We start from the raw sequence: 21,206 nt of genomic DNA on the forward strand, positions 1-21,206 counted from the left end.
TACAGGATTTCAGCTGCTCATCAGTTCAGGAGCTCATTTATCGTATTTTTCATTTCATAATGGCCCAAATGTTTTCAGTGGTGACAGGTCTGGACTACAGGCAGGTCAGTTTAGCACTTGGACTCTTTTAATACAGAGCAATGCTGTTGTAATTCATGCAGAATGTGGTTTGACATCGTCTTGCTGAAATAATCAAGGCCTTCCCTGAAAAAGACGTCGTCTGGATGGCAGCATATGTTGCCAAAACCTGTATATATCGTTCAGCATTAATGCCGCCTTCACAGATGAGCACGTCACCCATGCCATGTGCACTAATGCCCCCTATACCATCATGAATACTGGCTTTTGAACTGTGCACTGATAACAAGCTGAGTGGTCTTTAGCCCAGAGGCCACAGTGTCCATGATTTCCAAAAAGAATTTCAAATGTTGATTCATCGGACCACAGGACACTTTTCCACTTCACCTCAGTCCATTTTAAATGAGCTCAGGCCCAGAGAAGGTGGCAGTGTTTCTGGATCCTGTTTATATTTGGTTTCTTCTTTGCGTTTTAGAGTTTTAACCTGCATTTGTGGATGCAGTGATGAACTGTTTTCACAGACAGTGTTTTTCAGAAGTGTTTCTGAGCTCATGCAGTGATTTCCATTACAGAATCATGTCTGTTTTTAATGCAGTGCTGCCTGAGGGCCCAAAGATCACGGCCAGCATATACTGTTTTTTGGCCTTGTCCCTCACATACAGAGATTTCTCCAGATTCTCTGAGTCTTTTAATGATATTCTGTACCGTAGATGATGAAAAGCAGAAGTTCTTTGCTATTTTATGTTGAGAAACGTTATTCTTGAATTGTTGCTCTATTTGATGGTGCAGTCTTTCACAGAGTGGTGAACCCTCCTCATCTTTACTTCTGAAAGACTCCGCCTCTCTGAGACGCTCTTTTAGACCCAATCATGTTACTGACCTGTTGCCAATCAACCACCAGGTGTTTTTTAGCATTACACAACTTTACCAGTCTTTTGTTGCCCCGTCCCAACCATTTTGGAACATGTTGTTGGCATCAAATTCAAAATGGGCAAATATTTTTCAAAAAACAATAAAATTTCTCAGTTTTAACATTTAACATGTTGTCTTTGTTCTATTTTCAATGAAATATAGGGTTTAAATGATTTGCACATCATTGCATTTTGTTTTTATTTACATTTTGCATTTTTTTGGAAATGGGGTTGTATATCGTCATATTGCCCAGCCCAGATGCTACGATGTTTGAAGTCATATATGACATCATCCCTGCCGTGTGGATGGCGTGGTTCGGTCAGCGCTATGTAGCAGAGTTTGAGTGAACTGCATTGATAAATGAAGACATACAGAGCTGTGGATGTCATGCATTAATTTATTACACAAAAATCTGCTGTGGATACAAGAGAAGACTTTAAGATGTAACATACTTCAAACGTCTCTGACCGCACCACACTACACCCACACACACGCGCGCACACACACCTGTACACACCTGTGTATATACACCTGGACTATATAACAGACAATAAAGAAGGAATGCAGTATCAGTTAAATTAAAGTCTTTCTGTAACTTCTCTTATAGACGCGCCGGTCAGTCTGCTGAAAATGGAGTGATGTGAGGCTGTGCAGGGTGCGAGTGGCTGATGGAGGTCAGTGTGAGGAAGCTGGTCAGATTTCTCTGAGTATCTTAACCATTGTATGTTGATACTGTTGCTATTGACTTGCTATGGAGGGCTTTAGGCGGAGCTCGGATCACGCGGTGGCCGCTTTCTTCTCCTTATACATGGCCATCATCTTCTTTATCTCCGCTATGGCCTTCCCCGGGTTCAGGCCCTGCGCACAAAGCAGAACAACATCCACAGGATTGTTATTAATGTTAAATATTATATTCATGTTTTAAAAATCTATTTCCTGTTTATACTTTTTTAAAAATGTATTTTAAATTCATTTAAATTATATTTAATTACGACTGCGCAGTGCATTCAAAGCCAGTTTCCACTGTAACACACTGTGAAATACTACAGCTCAGTTAATGAATATTAAAATTCCAGATATGTATTATAGTCATATTTATCTGCCAATCGAGCCAAATTATAAACTGAATCATTATGATGATGAAGACTCAACCACATTCTCAAGACTAGCTCAGTAACAGAAGGCTGAGCCAATATCATTAATTATTCATTTAGAATAAATAATAATAATAATAATAATAATAATAATAATAATGTTAATATTGTTATTGACATTACAATATCTTGACAATCAAATTATACAAATATTTGGAATTTCAATAATAAAATTCCAATAATTTTAAGCTACAAATAATGTTAGACGTAGAATTATTTTTTATTGATTTTATTAATCCTAATACAAACTTAAAAATATGGTTCTTTAAGGGTTCTCCAGTAAAGAAAATGGTTCTATAAAGAACTATGAACACTCAAAGCACCCCCTACTTCAGATTGATGGAGAATGTCTTATAGATTGCTCTATACAGAACCTTTTTGAAAAGGGTTCTACATAGCACCAAAAAGGGTTATTCTATTGGTACAAGCTTGACACTGTAACAATAGCAGAACCCTTTTTGGTGCTCTAGAACCATATACAACACATTCTCCATCAATGTGAAGAATCCACTGCAGTGAACCATTTAATCATGCAAATGGTTCTTTGAGTGTTCATGGTTCTACATAGAACCATTTTTTTTTTTTTACTAAAGAACCCTTGAAGAACCACCTTTTTAAATGTGTATTAGAATTACTGCAATCAATAAACCCTAATATTACTTGTACCTTAAAATTGTTGGAATTTTAACATTAAAATATCAAAATATTGTCAAAATATTATAATGTCAATTAAAATATTAACAATAATTATTAATAAATTCTTAGTGTACATTCTCGACTTGGCAAAGTTGACAAAGTACTTTTGTAAGTCGCTCTGGATAAGAGCATCTGCTAAATGCTGTAAGTGTAAAATGTAATGTAATGGTTCTTTATAGAACCATTTTCTTTACCAAGGAACCCATGATGAACCATTTTTTAAGTGTGTAGTAGAAAAGACCAGATACGTATTTGTCTTTTACCTTTTTTATTTTTATGCTTGTTATTAAAACGAGAGCCTTAATGGGGTCAGTAAAGTTGTAATGTTAGCCCCACCTTTGGGCAGGTCCTGGTGCAGTTCATGATGGTGTGACAGCGGTACAGAGAGAACGGGTCCTGCAGCTTGGCCAGCCTCTCCTCTGTGTACTCATCACGAGAGTCGATCATCCACCGATACGCCTGGAGGAACAGACACACCACGGTTCAGTTTAGGAGTTCGTTCAGGAAAACATGACGTTTTAACAGTAAATCGACTGGAACTCCACAGCCTCACAACCCAGCAGCTCCTGAACCCAGTTATTTTATTTAATATGTTACAAAACACTAAAATTGTCAGGCAGAACATTAAAACAGTTACACATAAGCGTAGACTTACTTGCATTAGGGCTGTCACTGTTATCTGAATAAAATCAATTACGCAAATTAAAATTAATTTAGTAAAATTTACATCCTCTGCGAATTGGATTAGTGATTAGTTTGTCAGGGTGTCCGCAGGTCATTATAAAGCCACGTTTAGCAGGCCGAAGAGGCTCCACAAGGGGGAGCTATTAGCCTGGCACTTGAGGAAACCCACACCAGAAGGAGCTCGCGTGCATACACGCTTGTAGTTAAAAATAAAATAAAATATTTGATGTTATGAATGATGTATTCTGATTGAAACTGTTCTGTCACGACCGATACACAAGCGTGCCGCGAATAAGTGCCGATAACGCAACGTGCAAACAGTGCAAACCTTACTAACATTCTCACGCTTAGCTAAGTGTCTCAGTCAACGGTGTTTCAATCATGTTTCATCGTGTACGGGACGCGTGTATGAGACAAATGACTTTAAAATTTGACAGCTGAAGTTGGCTTCTTATTCGAATTTCCCGTTCCACCTTAAATAGTGCAACAGTTACATTCAGATGCCTGTACAGGTCAGAATGTAGCTGCTGCTCCATTTAAGGTGGAACGCAAAAATCTAACAAAAGGCAAATAAGAAGCCAAGTCCTGCGTCAGAAAGCAGTACTGACAGGTTTATCCACAAACTGTTCAGTTTTGTTTTTAGAATTTCTTTGGTAGTTAAAAACTGTTCTTATTGAAAAATGAAGGGACATTCAACAATAATCAGCCACTATTAGCCTATATAAATAGGTTTACTTAAGCATTTAAGATGGTTTTATTTGAAAAAATTCACATACACTGTGATACTCAAACCATTAGAAATTCAAACCGCGTATATATTTTGCCCATACGGCTCAATTCTACAACAAACAAAGTAAACAATAGTCCACTTGAATATCTGTTACATTCTACATCTCCAAATGTCCCTGTTTAATCAGTAGAGCTGGCCTAAGTAGGTTTAAACTCTAAGGCTACGTTCACGTTATCAGGCTGAAGTGGCACAAATGTGACTCAGATCTGATGTTTTCAGAGCTGTGTGAACACGCAAATCTGATCTTTTCAAATCCGACCTGAGCCACTTCATCTACGTTCACATTACAAGCCTCGTTGCTCAAATACGATTTTTTGCTCAAATCTGATCTCTCTGACAAGATGGTTCACACTCGTTTAGGATTTGTATCCGATCTAGGACCACATATGAAAGTGCCTCAAGTTGGATTTGAAAAGATCAGATTTGTGTCCACACAGCCCTGAAAGCATCCGATCTGAGTCACATTAGGGCAGAAAATCAGATTTGTGCCACTTGAACCTGGTAACGTGAATGTAGCCTTACATATGTGGTCCTAGATCGGATACATATCTGATTCATGGCCATGCGACCTTAATGTGACGCTCAGATCGGAATTCATTTGCTTTTTCCCCACTGCGCCATCATTCAGCGTTACCATGGCAGCAGCGCCGGACAGAAGTTAAAGCCTGTAAACGGTGGAAAAGCAGCTCATCTCACCTTTTTCTCCTTCGTCTCGCTCTAATAATGAAGCTGAGAGCTGATCAGAGTTAATGATCTTCTCAGCGAAGCTCGTTCTGCTCGTTAGTTTGTGCTGATGATGCACGTGATTCATTCAGGTGACGTTACTGAGTAGGATGAGCTCATGAGGGTCATTTCAGGACGCCGGTTCGTCACATTAATGACAGATTTGAGTCACTTAGCTAAACGAGTGTGAACCATCGAGTCAGAGAGATCGGATTTGAGCAACGAGGCTTGTAATGTGAACGTAGCCTAAGTGGGAAGTGAACACCACTGCTAGTTAATACAGTTGATAATGACAGCCCTAATTTGCATAATAAAATGTCCTGGTGTGTTAGACGAGTCTCTCTCTCACCTGCATGAGGACGGCAGGTCCCAGGTATTTGTCGCCGTTCCACCAGTAGCTCGGGCAGCTGGTACTGCAGCACGCACACAGGATGCACTCGTACAGACCGTCCTAACGAAAAAACACACTCAGCTAAACCTTCAGCGCTATAATACTGTAAAAACAGAGCTCATACTGAAGGCAGAGGCAGGAGCGACTCTATCAACTGCCCGGTGTTCCTGACCACAACCTTTAAGAGTCAGAGATTGTAGCCTGAGTGGCTCGCTTCACCATTAATATTCACCATTAATAACAAAACAACTGCGTGGAGGGGCAGGAATCGCAGCAAAAAAGCTTTGTGGTATGTCAGCATGCTTATAATTGTAAATACAACATACAGTCGTATGCAAAAGTGTGTGCACCCCCTGGCCAAATGACGTTTTCTAATAATAATAATAATAATTTTATTTGATAAGTGCCTTTCAAGACACCAGATTTGTTGATCTTCTAAGTGAAACGATGAGAACAGTGCAATATTTACAAAGTTCTCATCACTTGAGCACTTTATCACTATTCACCAGTGTCAAGTTTACAAGTTTTCCTGTTACACTGTGCAATAATACTATCACTGAGAACAAACGTGCAATATTTTTTCTATATAATGTCCAATATATACTTTTTCCCCTCTATTTGTATGGTTTTTATGTATGTCTATGCTGTCTAGTATGTCTATGTGGAGTTGCCTTTATGTTATTAATGTATATTTTGCACATCGGAGTTGGAGAAACGCGATGTTGTTCAGCTGTGCGCTCCTTGTTGTTTAGTCGGAACGACACTGTGACTTTGAAAAATAAGTTGACATCCTCTCCGCACTTAAATCTGAAATTTAGTGCACAATTTACATCTATATGGTGAGTTTAACATAATGGAAAAAATATAAAACAAGATGTAAAATGTGTCTTTGCTGTATTTTTTCCCCAGAATATTAAATTTAGCAAATAAACAGTATTTGTGCATTAAAATGTGCAGAAGTGTCTTCTCTGTAGAGGATGTGTTCAAATCAAATCATATTTATTGTCATCGTCGTAGCCCCCTTGAAGTACTTAAATACAAAAAATATTTTTATATATATATTTTTTTACATACATTTTTTTAAAAATATACGCCCATTAGCCTCTAAACATACACATTAATATAAACCATTATTACACCATTTCCAAGGTACAGTTTTGGTACAGTAATATAAGTTATGATATGTACAGTTGTACACATTTCCATTCATGCAGTGAGTCTGAGGTAGATAAATGAGATCCAGGGTAAACAGCATATGGAACACTGATCTATATATATTCCAGATTATACAAGATATGGATAGAAGATGTACAATCTGTATGCGCAGGTATAGATTAGCTAGACTGAAGTCACAGTAAGATCACAGTGAGTCTGTCTGAGGTGTGGATGACGTGTTCACCTATTTACACTTAGAAATTCAACGACATGTAATCTGACAGAGACCTTCGCACATAACTGTGTGTCTTTAATTGTATTACTCTAATTATCTGGACTGAAACAGTGCAGCAGGGCAGCGTGTGGTGGATCATGTACCAGTTTCTGTCGGTCCTCTACGCTCTGCAGGTACTGCTCCTTCCCCTGCTTACTCTCATCCTTCTTCTTCAGGTAGGGCTCGATGGCTCTGTACTGCGCATAGAAGTTACTCATGTCCTGAAGGAGACAGACGTCATAGCTCATTATATCATCTGGACATGGCTGCTGTGAAGTCAATAGAACTGATGTTTCACATATTCATTTTATTATAATAGTTTTTTCCCTATTTTAAGTTTTATTATTTACTGATTACCCGTTTTAAGGTTAGGGAACCAGGCCTGTGACCGGAAGGTCGCATGTTCGATCCCCTGAGCTGACAGTACGTGACTGAGGTGCCCTTGAGCAAAACATCTAACACCCAACTGCTCCCCAGGCGCTGTGGATAGGGCTGCCCACCGCTCCGGGCAAGCGTGCTCACTGCCCCCTATTGTGTGTGCGCTCACTAGTGTGTATGTGGTGTTTCACTGCACGGATGGGTTAAATTTCCCCATTGTGGGACTAATAATGGTCACTTAATCTTAATCTTAATCTTTTCCTCCCTTCTGACATTTATATGTTTATAGATCACAGTAAACGACCTCAGCCTCGCCACGAGCACTTCAACATACAAGTGTCCTTCACATGCTTAAAAGTCATTACTATATCTGTCCCTGTGTAGCACCTGTTTAACTCTATTAGTGTATCTGTAACTCTCAAAACAAGGAATGATTGATATCATATAATATGTATTAGGGACGTCCTGATCTAAATCAGTTTTATTGATATCTGCCAATACCAAGTCCAATCTAATATATATCTCGCTGCTGTCGGAACAAAACCTCATATGACCTCCAAAATGGTAACTTTACAGGAGAAGGAAAAAACATACTTGACTATTAATGTAAGTCAATGGAACCAGACGTTTTGTCCAAGTAACTTAGGGCTGTTTCTTTAGTCCATTCATCATGGAATTTACACACAACGTAAAAGGCAACAGGTATTTTCAAATTTTGTCAAAAACTGAAAAATGACAAAAATGGAGATGAGGTCTTATATGATGAACAGGGCTGGGCAAAATGTAATATGACAATATGATTTATTAGCACTACAGTGATATATTACCTCTCAGTGCATGTTTTCCTGAGAAAATTATGGGTTCTAATCCTGTCTAATCCTGTTTAATTAGAAATGTTGAATGAACAAAAATTGTTTTACAGTATTTTTATAATGTGGCATTACTTTTTTCATGTATCATGAAAATGTCCAAGTAAGATGATACATTTATGCAATATTGTGAACCACTAAATAACAATAATAATCTTTATTCATAAAGCACCTTTCATACATTAAAAATGCAGCTCAAACTGCTTTACAATACAAAATAAAAAAGTAAAAACAACAGAGAATAAAAGTAATCAATAAATAAAATAAACCAATAATAATAAATGCAACGAATAAAAGCAATATCAGAGAAAGAGATATATTCATATTTACCATTAAAATGCAAAACAAGGTAAACAATAAAAACTAGTTTAGTGCTAAAGTGAAAACACTGACCGAAGGAGTCTGACGGATGTTTATCGGTAATGTGTTCCAGATCTTTGGTGCAAAAAAACAGAACCTCTCTGCTCTTTTTAAGCTTCGTATGCGGAACATGGAGAAGCAGCACTAGAAGATCTTAAAGCTCGATTTGGAACATCATCTATCGCTCTCAGTGTATGAAATGTATGGAGGTGCTGAACCATTAAGAGATTTAAAACTAGTGGTAAAATTTATGCATTTTAAAAGCTCTACTTTCGTATTTCAGGTTTGTCTAAAGTACAGAACGCCCTTTTCCCTCCGCTCTCAGTGTGCGGTTACTCTTATCACTGACTGTGTAAATGGGTAACAGAGTGTAAGGCCCAGTCCCATTTCTTATTTTTACTCCTGCCCCTTATTTTGAGGGTCACTTTGCCCCTTGTTACTGAGTTACAGGGTAGTGGTTGAAATCTTCCTCTGAAATGGGACCCTCAAATAAAAACAGCATCACTTCATTAACAGCTACCAGCGCTGCTCTGTAGGCGACCCTGCCAGTCTGCAGTGACAGCAGAGGAGGGTAAAGTTCAGCTCCTCACTGCTGGGCATTTAAGCATTTAAAATCGCTAGTAGTGCTGATGTCTCGGTAGCTAAATGTCCCTTTCCACCTTAAATGGAGCAGCTGTTCTGAGGCCTGAGGTGCCAGAATGTAACTGCTGCACTATTTAAGGTGGAATGGGAAATTTAGCTACCGAGACGTCAGCACTACTAGCGATTTTAAATGCTTGTTATGAAGAAAAGGACAAAAATACACTGAAACAACATTAAACTAAGATAATGCGATGGTTATCGTAATTTATGAACAGAGAAAATTCTCACATTTGCGGTTTCTTTGGTCTCTTGTTCTCCATCTTGCTGGTTTTTCTTTTTTTCTCATAACTCTCTGTTTGGAGTCTCTGAAAAACCTCTGTTTGGAGGGTCATGTAGCCCCAACACTTCACCCTCCCCCTCTATCTCAACAAGAATCAGGACACCCCACCCCTAGACGAGAACGCGCAAAACGGAGGGGTAGGGCTGATTGGTAGGGGCGAGGAGTGAAAGGGGTTTGGGCCTTAGATTTAGATTTAGACCAGTGATGCACAATGATATCAGAATTAGAGATGGGCAATTTGATGATATTTTATTGTTATTGTGATAAATGATGTCACGATAATATTGTGGATATCGTCACCATTTAAAAAACATGTTTAATTACCAAGTGAGCTTAATTAAGCTTGATAATGTGGATTTAGTGCAGCGCAGTTTATAAAACATGTGAGATAGGATTGGGCCTAATAGTGTGACTGCTGTGGTGAACGGTCAGTGTTAGATACTCACCGGTACCAGGTCTTTTACCACGTACATGTGTGGAAGCGGGTAAATCTTGGTCGCTTTGCTGAGGTTGGTGTCAATTCTGTTCAGACAGGCCAGCGTGTTCCCACCGTTAATGTTCATCGCACACGAACCACAGATACCTAAAACACACACACACACACACACACACACACAGTTATTATTACCGTTAACACTTACAAGTAGGACTATCAATGCTAACAAATACCTGTAAAAACATCAGAATCCTATCAACACTTATTATACTTTTATCATAATCTTATTTTTAAACTACGAACATCACCAATGCTAACTCTGGATTTATCTACATAGCGCAGCCACAAATATGGGCCAAAATTTACTCTTCTATTATGCAAAGTGACTGCAATTTGACCAAATATCAAATTTACACAATCACCTATATCCCTGATAGACTCGATTATGTGGTTTCTGACACTGTATGACTCACTGTGATCTGTAAACATGGACTGAATTGCGTTAGCATAGCTAAAAACAGTAGCAGCCAAACTGGAAGTCTGAATTTTGTCTGCCTTTTGTTCATCTTTATAGACATCTTTATAGAGTTAGCTCCGTGCTGATTTGGTGGGTGTAGGCTTCCCTTATCGGTTAGCTACATTAGCCATTAGCTTGGTAGCTTTAGTGCTAAAACTAAAGAAGTAAACTTAAATCAATCAAACACGTCTTGGCTGAGTGACTACATTCGGGGTACATGATGGGGGGGGGCGGTGTTATTTGTTCTTTTTTTTTCAAAACCATCACTTTAAAGGTTTGTCCGCTCCTCTGCTCGTCAGTTTCTGACCTTCTCTGCAGGAGCGTCTGAAGGTGAGGGTCGAGTCCATTTCATTCTTGATTTTAATCAGAGCGTCCAGCACCATCGGCCCACAGCTGTGGACAGAGAGGAAACAGAAGAACTCAGATTAGAGAGTGAGACGACGTCTGAATTAGTGCATGAACCTATAATGTTCTAGACTCACTGTTCAGTTATTCAGTATCTACTATGAATTATTCAGTACCTTCTACGAATTATTCAGTATCTACTATGAATTATTCAGTATCTTCTACGAATTATTCAGTATCTTTTACGAATTATTCAGTATCTTTTATGAATTATTCAGTATCTTTTACGAATTATTCAGTACCTTCTACGAATTATTCCGTATCTTCTACGAATTATTCAGTATCTTCTACGAATTATTCAGTATCTTCTACGAATTATTCAGTATCTTCTACGAATTATTCCGTATCTACTACGAATTATTCAGTATCTTCTACGAACTATTCAGTACCTTCTACGAACTATTCAGTACCTTCTACGAATTATTCAGTACCTTCTACAAATTATTCCATATCTACTATGAATTATTCAGTATCTTCTATGAATTATTCAGTATCTTCTACGAATTATTCAGTATCTTCTACGAATTATTCAGTATCTTCTACGAATTATTCAGTATCTTCTACGAACTATTCAGTACCTTCTACGAATTATTCAGTACCTTCTACGAATTATTCCATATCTACTATGAATTATTCAGTATCTTCTACGAATTATTCAGTACCTTCTACGAATTATTCAGTACCTTCTACGAATTATTCAGTAACTACTATGAATTAGTATCTGCTCTGAAACGTGTTCTGTAGTTTTGAGAGTGAGGAATTTAGGACTGTAAGGGGTGTGTGAGTGTGTAAGTGTAAGGGGTCAACAGACATGGGCGAACAAGAACAGGGACAAAGGTTAGAGGGAGTGTAGACATTTTGTTTCAGACATCTGATCAGCTGGAACAGAGAAAAAAGAACCTACATTTAAAAAAAATAATCAAAAACTGTACTGACGATGAAAAAAGTACTGACGATACACACAATACATTCAGAAAAGCACATTCATACTGTATTGTGTCATCATTTATGATGATAACGATTTATATTGCCATGCTGCCCAGCCCTAAGAGAACCTCACAGTTAAAGTTTTTAATAACTATTTTTAAGAACACAGACACGCCTCTGTAAAATAAATAACAGATCTCAAATATTTACACTACAAAATCACTGAACAACAGGAGCAGAACCCGGTTACACCCTTCCTACAGAGCGACAACAGCTGATTAAAAAAAGGACACAAAGGGGGAAATGACTGGCAGACGGAGAGCTCACTGAAGCAGGAGGGAAACAGGAGTTATGAGTCGCTCACTCTGTCGGGACATCAGTTCACGTTTGTTAATATTAACTGCAAAGTCCGCAGTTTTATGAGTGTCCAAAGTAGAGCAATAAAAATTGCGACAGACGAGAATCTAACGGCCAATATAATGTTATATGGTTTAAACCGATAAGACTTTGTTGTTTTAACTATGATGGCATTTTCACAATTTAACTAATAAATATGTGGAACTGAAATCAGCAAACTTTAGCATTCAGATCCTGATCTACATATAGAGTGAGAGAGGGAGAGAGGGAGAGAGAGAGAGAGAGAGAGAGAGAGAGAGAGAGAGAGAGAGAGGGAGGGAGAGAGAGAGAGAGAGAGAGATTTTATCTCATTATCTGGGCACAGTCACAGGACCGAGATGGACCGTCTGTCCTTCCACCTGCCCAAATCTCCACATGGAACAAGGCCACATGAGCTCTTAAGCATCTAAAGCTCAATTCCACAATGTGGTAAACAATTCAGTACTGTAAATACTTCAGTTCCATACTTAAATATTAGTTCTTTGTTTCAATAAGATTGCAGCAGGTCCAATTTTGACTACACTCGTCAAAATAAAGGTGTCAAATGCAGTTCTTTGGAGTGATGCCATAGAACAGGGGTGTCAAACTCAACTAAAAGGGCCATATTTAAAAATCTCAACAGATCTGTGGGCCAGCTGTGCGGTTATTTTAGTTTTACTTAACATTTTGCCCTGACCCCAACTGGACATTGTTCAAAATAGGCATTAAATACTTCAACAATTGAAAAATAATTTTAGATAAAAACTATTTGTTTTGTATGAAACAATATACCACATTAACTACAGATGTACTGTGCACATTATGTTGCAGTGCACGCTGGGGACTGTAGTGCAGCTCAGGGTGAAACGGGCTAATATTAATAGAACATGTAAATAACTTCGTGGGCATAACAGAGTTGTGCCACAGGCCTGACTTGTGTTTGATACAGGGGCCATAAAAGAACCAACTTTGCTTCTCTATAGAACCAAGAATGGTTCTTGACTCTTCATTCCCATTCAGCAAACAATCCATACTGCATTTGTTACATTAGACTATATTGTATTTCTTCATGTTGCTGTTAATGCAAACAGAATGAAAACATTGAAATTATCGAGCCACTTATTTGATTTATTCAGCATTTCAAGAGTTTTGCATTGATTAAAGGGCCAGTATTATGGGAAAAAACAAATTTGTCTCCTTTTTTAGAAATAAATGAGACGTACCCCAGACCATTTATGGCGATTCAGCTGCAAAAACAGCCGTTTTGAATCCTTTTTTTTTAAAGATGTCACAAAAACTGCAAATAGTCAATAAGAACACGGCTCTTTAACATACATCGATCTTAAAGACGGAGTAAACAAAGAAAAAACAGCCTGTTTAATAAAAAGGGACAAAAAGAGGTAAGAAAGTAATGTAAAGTCATGTAAAACAGTATTACTGCTTTTGGTACATTAAAAACAAATGTTTTGATGAGAAGGGTCTGGCTGCAGACATGCACTCTCAGCCTGACAAGCACCACCGGCCTATTGATGACGTCAGTGCTGCTCTGCCACCACAGTGTTTCTGTCGGTTTTATGAGGAAATACAGTGAATCACGAACTGCTGGGCAACAAGAGTTACAGTGAATGTATATTAACGCTGCCATACTGATAAGGAAATTAATATGGAAACAATATAAAACTTACCACGACGATAAAACATTGATGTCGGGTTTATTCGTTGAAAAAACAAACAGGCTACCCTGAAACTCATGAAAGCCAGGCTGAAGACGATCAGAACGGTTACCAAAAACTGTGATATTGATTAAAATAGAACTCATTAAGGATTCTAGGAGGTTGTGATGTACAGTCAACGTAGCACAGATTACGTCTGCTGTCTCGCCAACGTCGTCACAACCGCCTAGAAAGTTGTCAGACAACTTTCTGAGGAATTACATTTCAACGTTGTGACAATGTAGAAAAGCACCAAGCAGACGACGCTGTGGGCACCGAAACACGACGTGGTCACAGCGTGACTGTGTTTGTAGGGCTGTTAGGAATAAAACCTGATGGTTTTGCTTCCTAATGGGAACTGGCTTGATAGTTGCCGTTAGAGACCATTAGGAAACGATCAAATGTATCTGGAATCAGTCAAAACCCCTGATTAAATAATGTGAATCTTTTAAATTGTGATATCAACCCATCAGGAAAACACAGAACACTATTAGCCACTACTGAAAACCACCAGGAACCAACACTTTTAACGGGTTCTATGACTTTTTCTACAGGGAGGGACATTAAATGTAACTCTCTCGCCGTGTTATGGATGAAAAATGGATTAAGTGATGATGCTGCATCTGTCTGAGAGTGCCCGTCCGCAGCCAGACTCTATGGGTTTTGATTAGACATAAGGAGAAAGAAATAAAATAGGACAAAAATGTAGGATATGGGCCCTTAAAAAAAAGGGGAGGCACCTCAACTATAGAAAAATCTGAATATTTTAATATTTAATATTTTAATAATATTTTTCTGTGTTCAATTCAGTAAACATTGTGTTTTTATTTGTTGCCACAGTATTGCTTGCTATTGATGCTACACTTGGTTCCAGTACTGAAATGAATACTGATTTATTCCTGTATTCAGTAGTCTTGGTTTGTTGTTGCTTCATTAAAACTCGGTTGGAGCTCCGCGAAGGTTATACGAGGTGAAGCGGCTCTGCAGCAGTGATTACTGACGCCGCTCCTGGAGATTCAGCCCAATCTGTTCCACACCTGATCCAAATAATCAGCCTTCAGAAGAGCCTGACTACCTTCACCAGGTGTTTTAGGTTTGGCTGGAACAGGAAGACAGACCTGCTGGAGTCACACGCCTGTGAACTTTAAATACAGAACCAGAAATGCTAAAGGCAGCTGGCAGGACTCGTTTCTGAACTGCTGAGCTGTTTTCCCAGCCTTAAAGCGAAAGTTCGGCCACAAATCAAACCTGAACAGTTCAAGCAGCAGCTTATGTAGATGATCAGCCAAGACATGTTTGTTGTCTAAGTTTATGTCTTTCAAAACGGACACCAGTAGATCTCACAGCTCGTGAAGCCTGAGGTGTGTCCACATGTCCACACTTTGGCTCATTTTTAAGCATAACTGTATCTCACAGTGTCACAAACCTTCCATTACTCGTTAGCTACATTAAGCCGGGGTTACACTACACGATTTTAGCCCTGATTCTCAGTCTGGCTGAGTCTGAGCTGGTCGGCTCTAGTCTGCAGATTTTTGGGTCAGTCGGAGTCGACAGTTGGAGAGAGAGTCGAGTCGTGTTTGAGGGGCGCAGACTCAGATTTTTGGCCTCCTGACTGCGTTTCAGACCAGTTGCCGTAAATCAAACGTTTGATTTTTCTCAACCCGACTCTGAGCGTAAACTAGTAGACCTTTGGGTTCCCTTACAGACTATAAAAAGACTGGGTGTCTCACACTATCAGACTGGTTTCCTCAGATTTGTTTGGGCGACTGAAATCTTGGGGATCACAGACTAAACGATTAGGGGTCACACACAACTCAACTTTTAAGCTGCTGATGAACTGAACGGAGCTCACTGAACTCACACGTTAAGCAAAGGTGGAGCTGCTGCTGCTGTTTTCTCTGCCGTTTGCGCTGAAACAGTAAAGAAGCAGCTGGTAAACAAGTTTAATTGAGGATCATGGATTTAAAAATGTGGTCAGTTTGGTATTTTTAAATGTACCTAAACTCGATTGGGCCTTAAACTCAGCTTATTAAAAAGCTTCGCTCCACATGTGAGACTGTTCGCCATTTTTCTTTGTTTACTAGCTGTATTTTCTTCTTTCACACTCCCAGTTTTCATTGGCTGTTGCAGGAGTCCATTCAGATTGAGTCGTTGATCAGTTTACACTAGATTTCACTCAGAGTCGGGTCGAAATAATCAAACATGTTTGATAAACTCTGACTGGTCTGAAACGCGATCGGGAGGCCAAAAATCTGAGTCAGTTCCCCTCACACACGACTCGATTCTCTCTCCAACTGTTCACTCTGACTGACTAAGGATCCGCAGACTAGAGCCAACCAGCACAGACTCGGCCAGACTCAGAATCAGGGCTAAAATCAAGGGTAAAGTCGTGTAACGTAAACTGGTCAACGACTCAACCTGAACAGACTCTTCCAACAGCCAATGAAAACTGAGAGCGTGAAAGAAGAAAATACAGCTAGTAAACAAAGTAAAATTGTGAAAAGTCTCTCACGTGTGGAGCGAAGCTTTTTAATGAGCTGAGTTTAAGGCACAATCGAGTTTATGTACATTTAAAACTCTAAAAATACCAACTGATCACATTTTAAATCCATGATCCTCACTTAAACATGTTTACCTGCTGCTTCTTTACTGTTTCAGCGCAAACAGCAGAGAAAACAGTAGCAGCAGCTCATGTTTGTTTATTTGCGTCTCCTATTAACGGGAGAACACATAAGTTCTGTTTGGTTTAGCCTAATTGTTTATGTGTGATCCCCAATATTTCAGTCCCCCCCCAAAAATACAGCCTGGTGCCCAATCTTTTTATAACCTGTAAAGTTTTTAAAAGCCGTATGCTAAAACTAAAGAAGCTAAACTTCAGACACCAATAGAGGTTCGAAACTGCCTTGGCTGATCGACTACATTTGGGGTGAGGGTGGAAAGACCGGGTAAATTAGATTTTTGGCCAAACTATCACTTTAATTACGTCCTACCGGCGTGGAGAGGCACTCACGTGTTGAGGTCGACCTCATAGGTCTGCATGTGGGGTTTGTCTCCGGGTCTATCTGGGTCCCAGCGGTAAATCTGGAACTTCTTAATCTGCGGCTGGACGGCCGGAGCCGCAGCGGTCTGCACATACCGCAAGGCCTGCGAGAGCAACGAGAAAATAAACAACAGTAAACAAACGAGGAACGTCTAAAGCAGGACAGAGCCGAGCCCTGCCTAACAGGCAACAACAAAACCGCTTCTCTCCAAAACACAATCAACTCTCATCTGCGCCGAGAATGAGGAAAGAACACAGCAGTGAAGCTCATCGACGTTAAAACATCGCAAACGAGTGAGAAACACTGCGACCTGGACCGCATTACTTCATAACCTCCGTCATTAGGAAGGTTTTGCTTACACTGGGATAAGAACTGTCATTACAAAGGCAGATTAGGCCTAAACAGTGACTGTGGACAGCATCAAAAAGGCAGCGATGGCGATAGACCTGTTCTGAAGATGCCTAAATAAGGAATTCAAAGTCTTTCCCGTTTTCTTTATTTCACTTATAATGAATGTTGGTTTCAAAATAACTGCCAGATCAATCTGTGGTAAATAAAAGTGTTCAAAAGCTGACAGGATTCATCCATTTTCTCCCTGAATGTCATTGGATCAAAGGGGTCAAGCCTATAAATATAACTACATGCTACTTTTACACTGTTCTAAATCAACCGCCAAAGCATCTTCACCACCACACCGGACAAAGCTGCTGGTTTGTGTGGGCTATTTTGGTGAGGTCAGTCTTATGATGTCGAGTCAGTGTGCAGCAGTGGTGGCTCGCGTGTAACAATATCCATATTTCTATAATGACCTCGTAAACGAGATGTAAACTGGGCACAACACTGGCTGCGTTGGCCGTCCTGGGAGGACGCAGCCACTGATGTAACTGCCTGGAAATCTTTAACAGCCCTGGATTCAATACATTAAAAACACTGGCACTCCAGCTCTCTCTGCTGGCCCTGAGGTCAGTTTACTCCCTCTGTCTACTCATTTAATAACGTTAACTCACTGCATAGACGTCGTGATTAAAACAATAACTTAATAAAGTTGTTTTCAGCCAAACAATCCGCTCAGCATCGGCTTTTCAGGCTCAGTTGTGGAGTCACGCTGATTATTATTCAGTGAGACTAGCTCATTTTACCAACTATGACTGTAACGACTCGCAAACAGGTAAAACAGGTGTGTTTGGAAGCCACACAGGTTTACCACACTGTCCGATCCACAGCAGACGGGTTTTAAAGTTTATCTGAGACTTTGGAGATGAGTAGAAACCAACGTCACTGTATGGGGTGTATGTTAAAAGTCACACAGGCTCACCTCTTGACCAAAATATGAAAACACATGCTGAAAAGTCGCTAGCAACGGTTTCTAAGCAGTGATTGGAGGGCTGAAGAAAATGGGGTGGGTCTTGAGATCAATCTGAGTGGTCAGTTCCAGATGATGATGGTCTAGTCGCGCCCATCCTGTGGTACAGCAAGCGGCTTGTGTCGTATACTGGATAGAGCAGCATGCAGTATACAGTACACACTGATCAGGCATAACATGATGACCACCTCCTTGTTTCTACGCTCATTGTCCATTTTATCAGCTCCACTTACTATATAGGTGCACTTTGTAGTTCTACAGTTACAGACTGTAGTCCATCTGTTTCTCTGATACTTTGTTAGCCCCCTTTTACCCTCTTCTTCAGTGGTCAGGACCCCCATGGACCAGGCAGTTCAAGGCCAGGCTATGCGGTGAAAAACACCGGACTCTCTGCCAATAGCTTGACTGGACAAAACTACCAGCTTTGGAACATTTTTGTTGACCACAACTTGCTAACATAGCAATTTTTATAAATGCCATTCATTTTTTTTTCTATAGAGAAGTGTGGAAATAAGAGAGTTCCTTATGTGGACACGGCAGATGACCTCAGAGGTCTGTTGCTGCATTCGTGACCAAGTGTGAACTGGGAAATTTCCAGTTTCTGCCTAAGAAAAATCCATTTGAATGGCCAGCTAACTCAGAACTCCCATGTATTTTGGGTTTAATATAAATAATGTTTTACGTATATTTTTTATATGATACACTGTACTGCTAAACACAGAGAGGCATTTGGATAACAGTAAGCTTAAGTCATTCTGTGCAAGATTTATAATCAAAATACGTGCTTAAGTGGCAGCACTACACCCTTAAGCTTACATCACACAATTCAAATTAACCAAACTACACACTACAAAAGATGGTTCTTCCAGGGTTCTTCGTTAAAGACAAAGGATCAATTTAGAAGAATATGTTCTATATAGAAACACTCCATGCTTAAATGCTTATTTGTATGGTGAGATGGTTCTTCAAATTGATGGAGAATGTGTAATATATAACATATATAACACTCTCCATTAATCTGATGAACCAGAACCATTTATGCATGAAATGATTCTATAAACGCCTTTCCTAAAGATCTCTTGAAGAACCATCTTATTTTAGAGAGTATGTCTATGGTTTCTTGATCTTATGACAAATTGTCATGGTTAAACTCAGAAATGTAGGTAAGCAGTGAACAAAAGCAAAAACTAAACTAGAACCAGAAGCTCCAGCACGGCCTGGAAGGTCAGAGGATGAGGGTAGAGGCGGGCAATACGACAGTATTTATCTTTATTGTGATAAATCCATCACAATACGCCTTCTGAGCATATTTTGGAGATCATCAGTAATTAGAAACGCCTCCCAACTGCATGTTAGACATCATTAGTCCCATTTAAGTAGATTTTTAGAGCAAAATGTTGAACTCAAATGACTCAATTCATAGTCTTTGATATATTCCCTTTAAGATGTGGTGCTAACTTTGTCTGTTGTAACATCACATCAGAAAAAAATAAATATCGAGACATATCCTGTTCTGTTAAAAATCTATTTTAAGTATCGTGATATAAGACTCTGCCATATCGCCCAGCCCTATATGAGGGTGCTGTTTACATGCTGCTCGAGCTGTCATCCTACACCACATTACATATGAGAGGTTACATCACCTCAGCTTTCATAACTCACGGTCATCATTATCAGCTTAATAAAGACACATCCAGCCATTCGTGCTGCGGCCGGTCAAACACAGTTTAAGGGGGACCCGTTTTCAGTTTTGCTGTCAAACTCTGTCACCTCAGAGCTGAGCGGATAGAGGTCAGGGCTCCACGCTCACTGTCCGGCTAAAATAAAGGCTATTCTAAACAACATTCTGGGTTATACGAGCTTAAAAAACGTAGAAATCGTAAAGCTCAGATCTGAAACCTGTTTACAGCCGAGAGTCTCCAGCAAAGCCTCCTCAATCTCCGCTCTGCGACCGCAGGGAGGTTGAGTAGCTACGTGACCTGGCTAGGCTAAGCTAAGCTAAGCTAAGCTAACAGGCTAAAGTCCTCAGTAACAGAGAGAAAACGCGCCGTGGCGGTTTTATATCATCGGTGTCCGGATTTAAAGCCGTAGCCGGTGTGTGATGAGAGTGCCGGGGGTGTAAATCTCACCAGGAGGCCGGTGGAGGAGCGGAGAGCCGCAGCGCCCTGCCGAGCCGAACAAACACACAGCGCCGCCATCACTGACTTACTGACTGACTGACTGTACAGCGCTGTCCGCCACCGGCCCATCAGCCACTGCGGCTGCGCGCTGAGTATCGGTAGTTTGGGTTTGTTATTGTTTTACAGTGATATCGTTTTATTGGTTGTTTTTTCATTTCTTATTTGCAGACGTGATAAGATAGATAAGATATACACACATATATAAAGTTAGAGTAATTACAAATCACAAATATTATTCTGTTTTATTCCATTCTATCTCTTCTCAGACATATAATATACAGTAATATAATAGAATAGAATAGAATAATAATCACTCTAGCTTTACATATAATAACATATCTCTAACATATAATATAAAATAAAATAATAGAATAGAATTTAATAGAATAATAATCACTCTAGCTTAACATATAATAACATATCTTTAACATAATATAAAATAAAATAATATAATAGAATTTAATAGAATAATAATCACTCTAGCTTTACATATAATAACATATCTCTAACATATAATATAAAATAAAATAATATGATAGAATTTAATAGAATAATAATCACTCTTGCTTAACATAATATTTCTAACATATAATATAAAATAAAATAATATGATAGAATTTAATAGAATAATAATCACTCTAGCTTAACATATAATAACATATCTCTAACATATAATATATAATAGAACTGAAACGAATATTTGTATAGACATTCATATCTACATATGCCAAGACATTCACACATCTCTCATATTTGCTCTCATTCTCCAATACGTTCTTAAGTCTGTTCTTAAGTGTGTTCTTGAGAAAGGTCCTAAGAGAAAGTCTCCGTCAGATTCATGACGTGTTCCTAAAGCGCAGAACT

The 21,206-nt window shown here is 39.2% G+C and overlaps 1 protein-coding gene across 1 annotated transcript; it reads right to left on the reverse strand.

Annotated features, from left to right (window-relative positions):
- Positions 1–1,369: 1,369 nt before the first annotated feature.
- sdhb (succinate dehydrogenase complex, subunit B, iron sulfur (Ip)) lies at positions 1,370–20,389 on the reverse strand. Its single transcript, XM_036559002.1, has 8 exons — positions 20,292–20,389; positions 16,769–16,902; positions 10,647–10,732; positions 9,833–9,969; positions 6,962–7,078; positions 5,387–5,488; positions 3,177–3,299; positions 1,370–1,848 (listed from the first exon to the last, which is right to left on the reverse strand). The coding sequence occupies exons 1-8, from the start codon at positions 20,358–20,360 to the stop codon at positions 1,768–1,770; spliced, it is 849 nt and encodes a 282-aa protein (XP_036414895.1). The 5' UTR covers positions 20,361–20,389; the 3' UTR covers positions 1,370–1,767.
- Between the last annotated feature and the right edge of the window lie 817 nt (positions 20,390–21,206).

Source organism: Colossoma macropomum, unplaced genomic scaffold (assembly GCF_904425465.1).
Source record: "Colossoma macropomum unplaced genomic scaffold, Colossoma_macropomum, whole genome shotgun sequence".
Lineage (NCBI taxonomy): Eukaryota > Metazoa > Chordata > Actinopteri > Characiformes > Serrasalmidae > Colossoma > Colossoma macropomum.

Excerpts from the sequence above, each read along its gene's own strand:
- sdhb (XM_036559002.1), bottom strand. The coding sequence starts at position 20,360 with ATGGCGGCGCTGTGTGTTTGTTCGGCTCGGCAGGGCGCTGCGGCTCTC. Across the intron at positions 10,733-16,768 it reads TATGAGGTCGACCTCAACAC|CTGTGGGCCGATGGTGCTGG; the intron begins GTGAGTGCCTCT and ends CTCTGTCCACAG. Across the intron at positions 9,970-10,646 it reads CAGACGCTCCTGCAGAGAAG|GTATCTGTGGTTCGTGTGCG; the intron begins GTCAGAAACTGA and ends TGTGTGTTTTAG.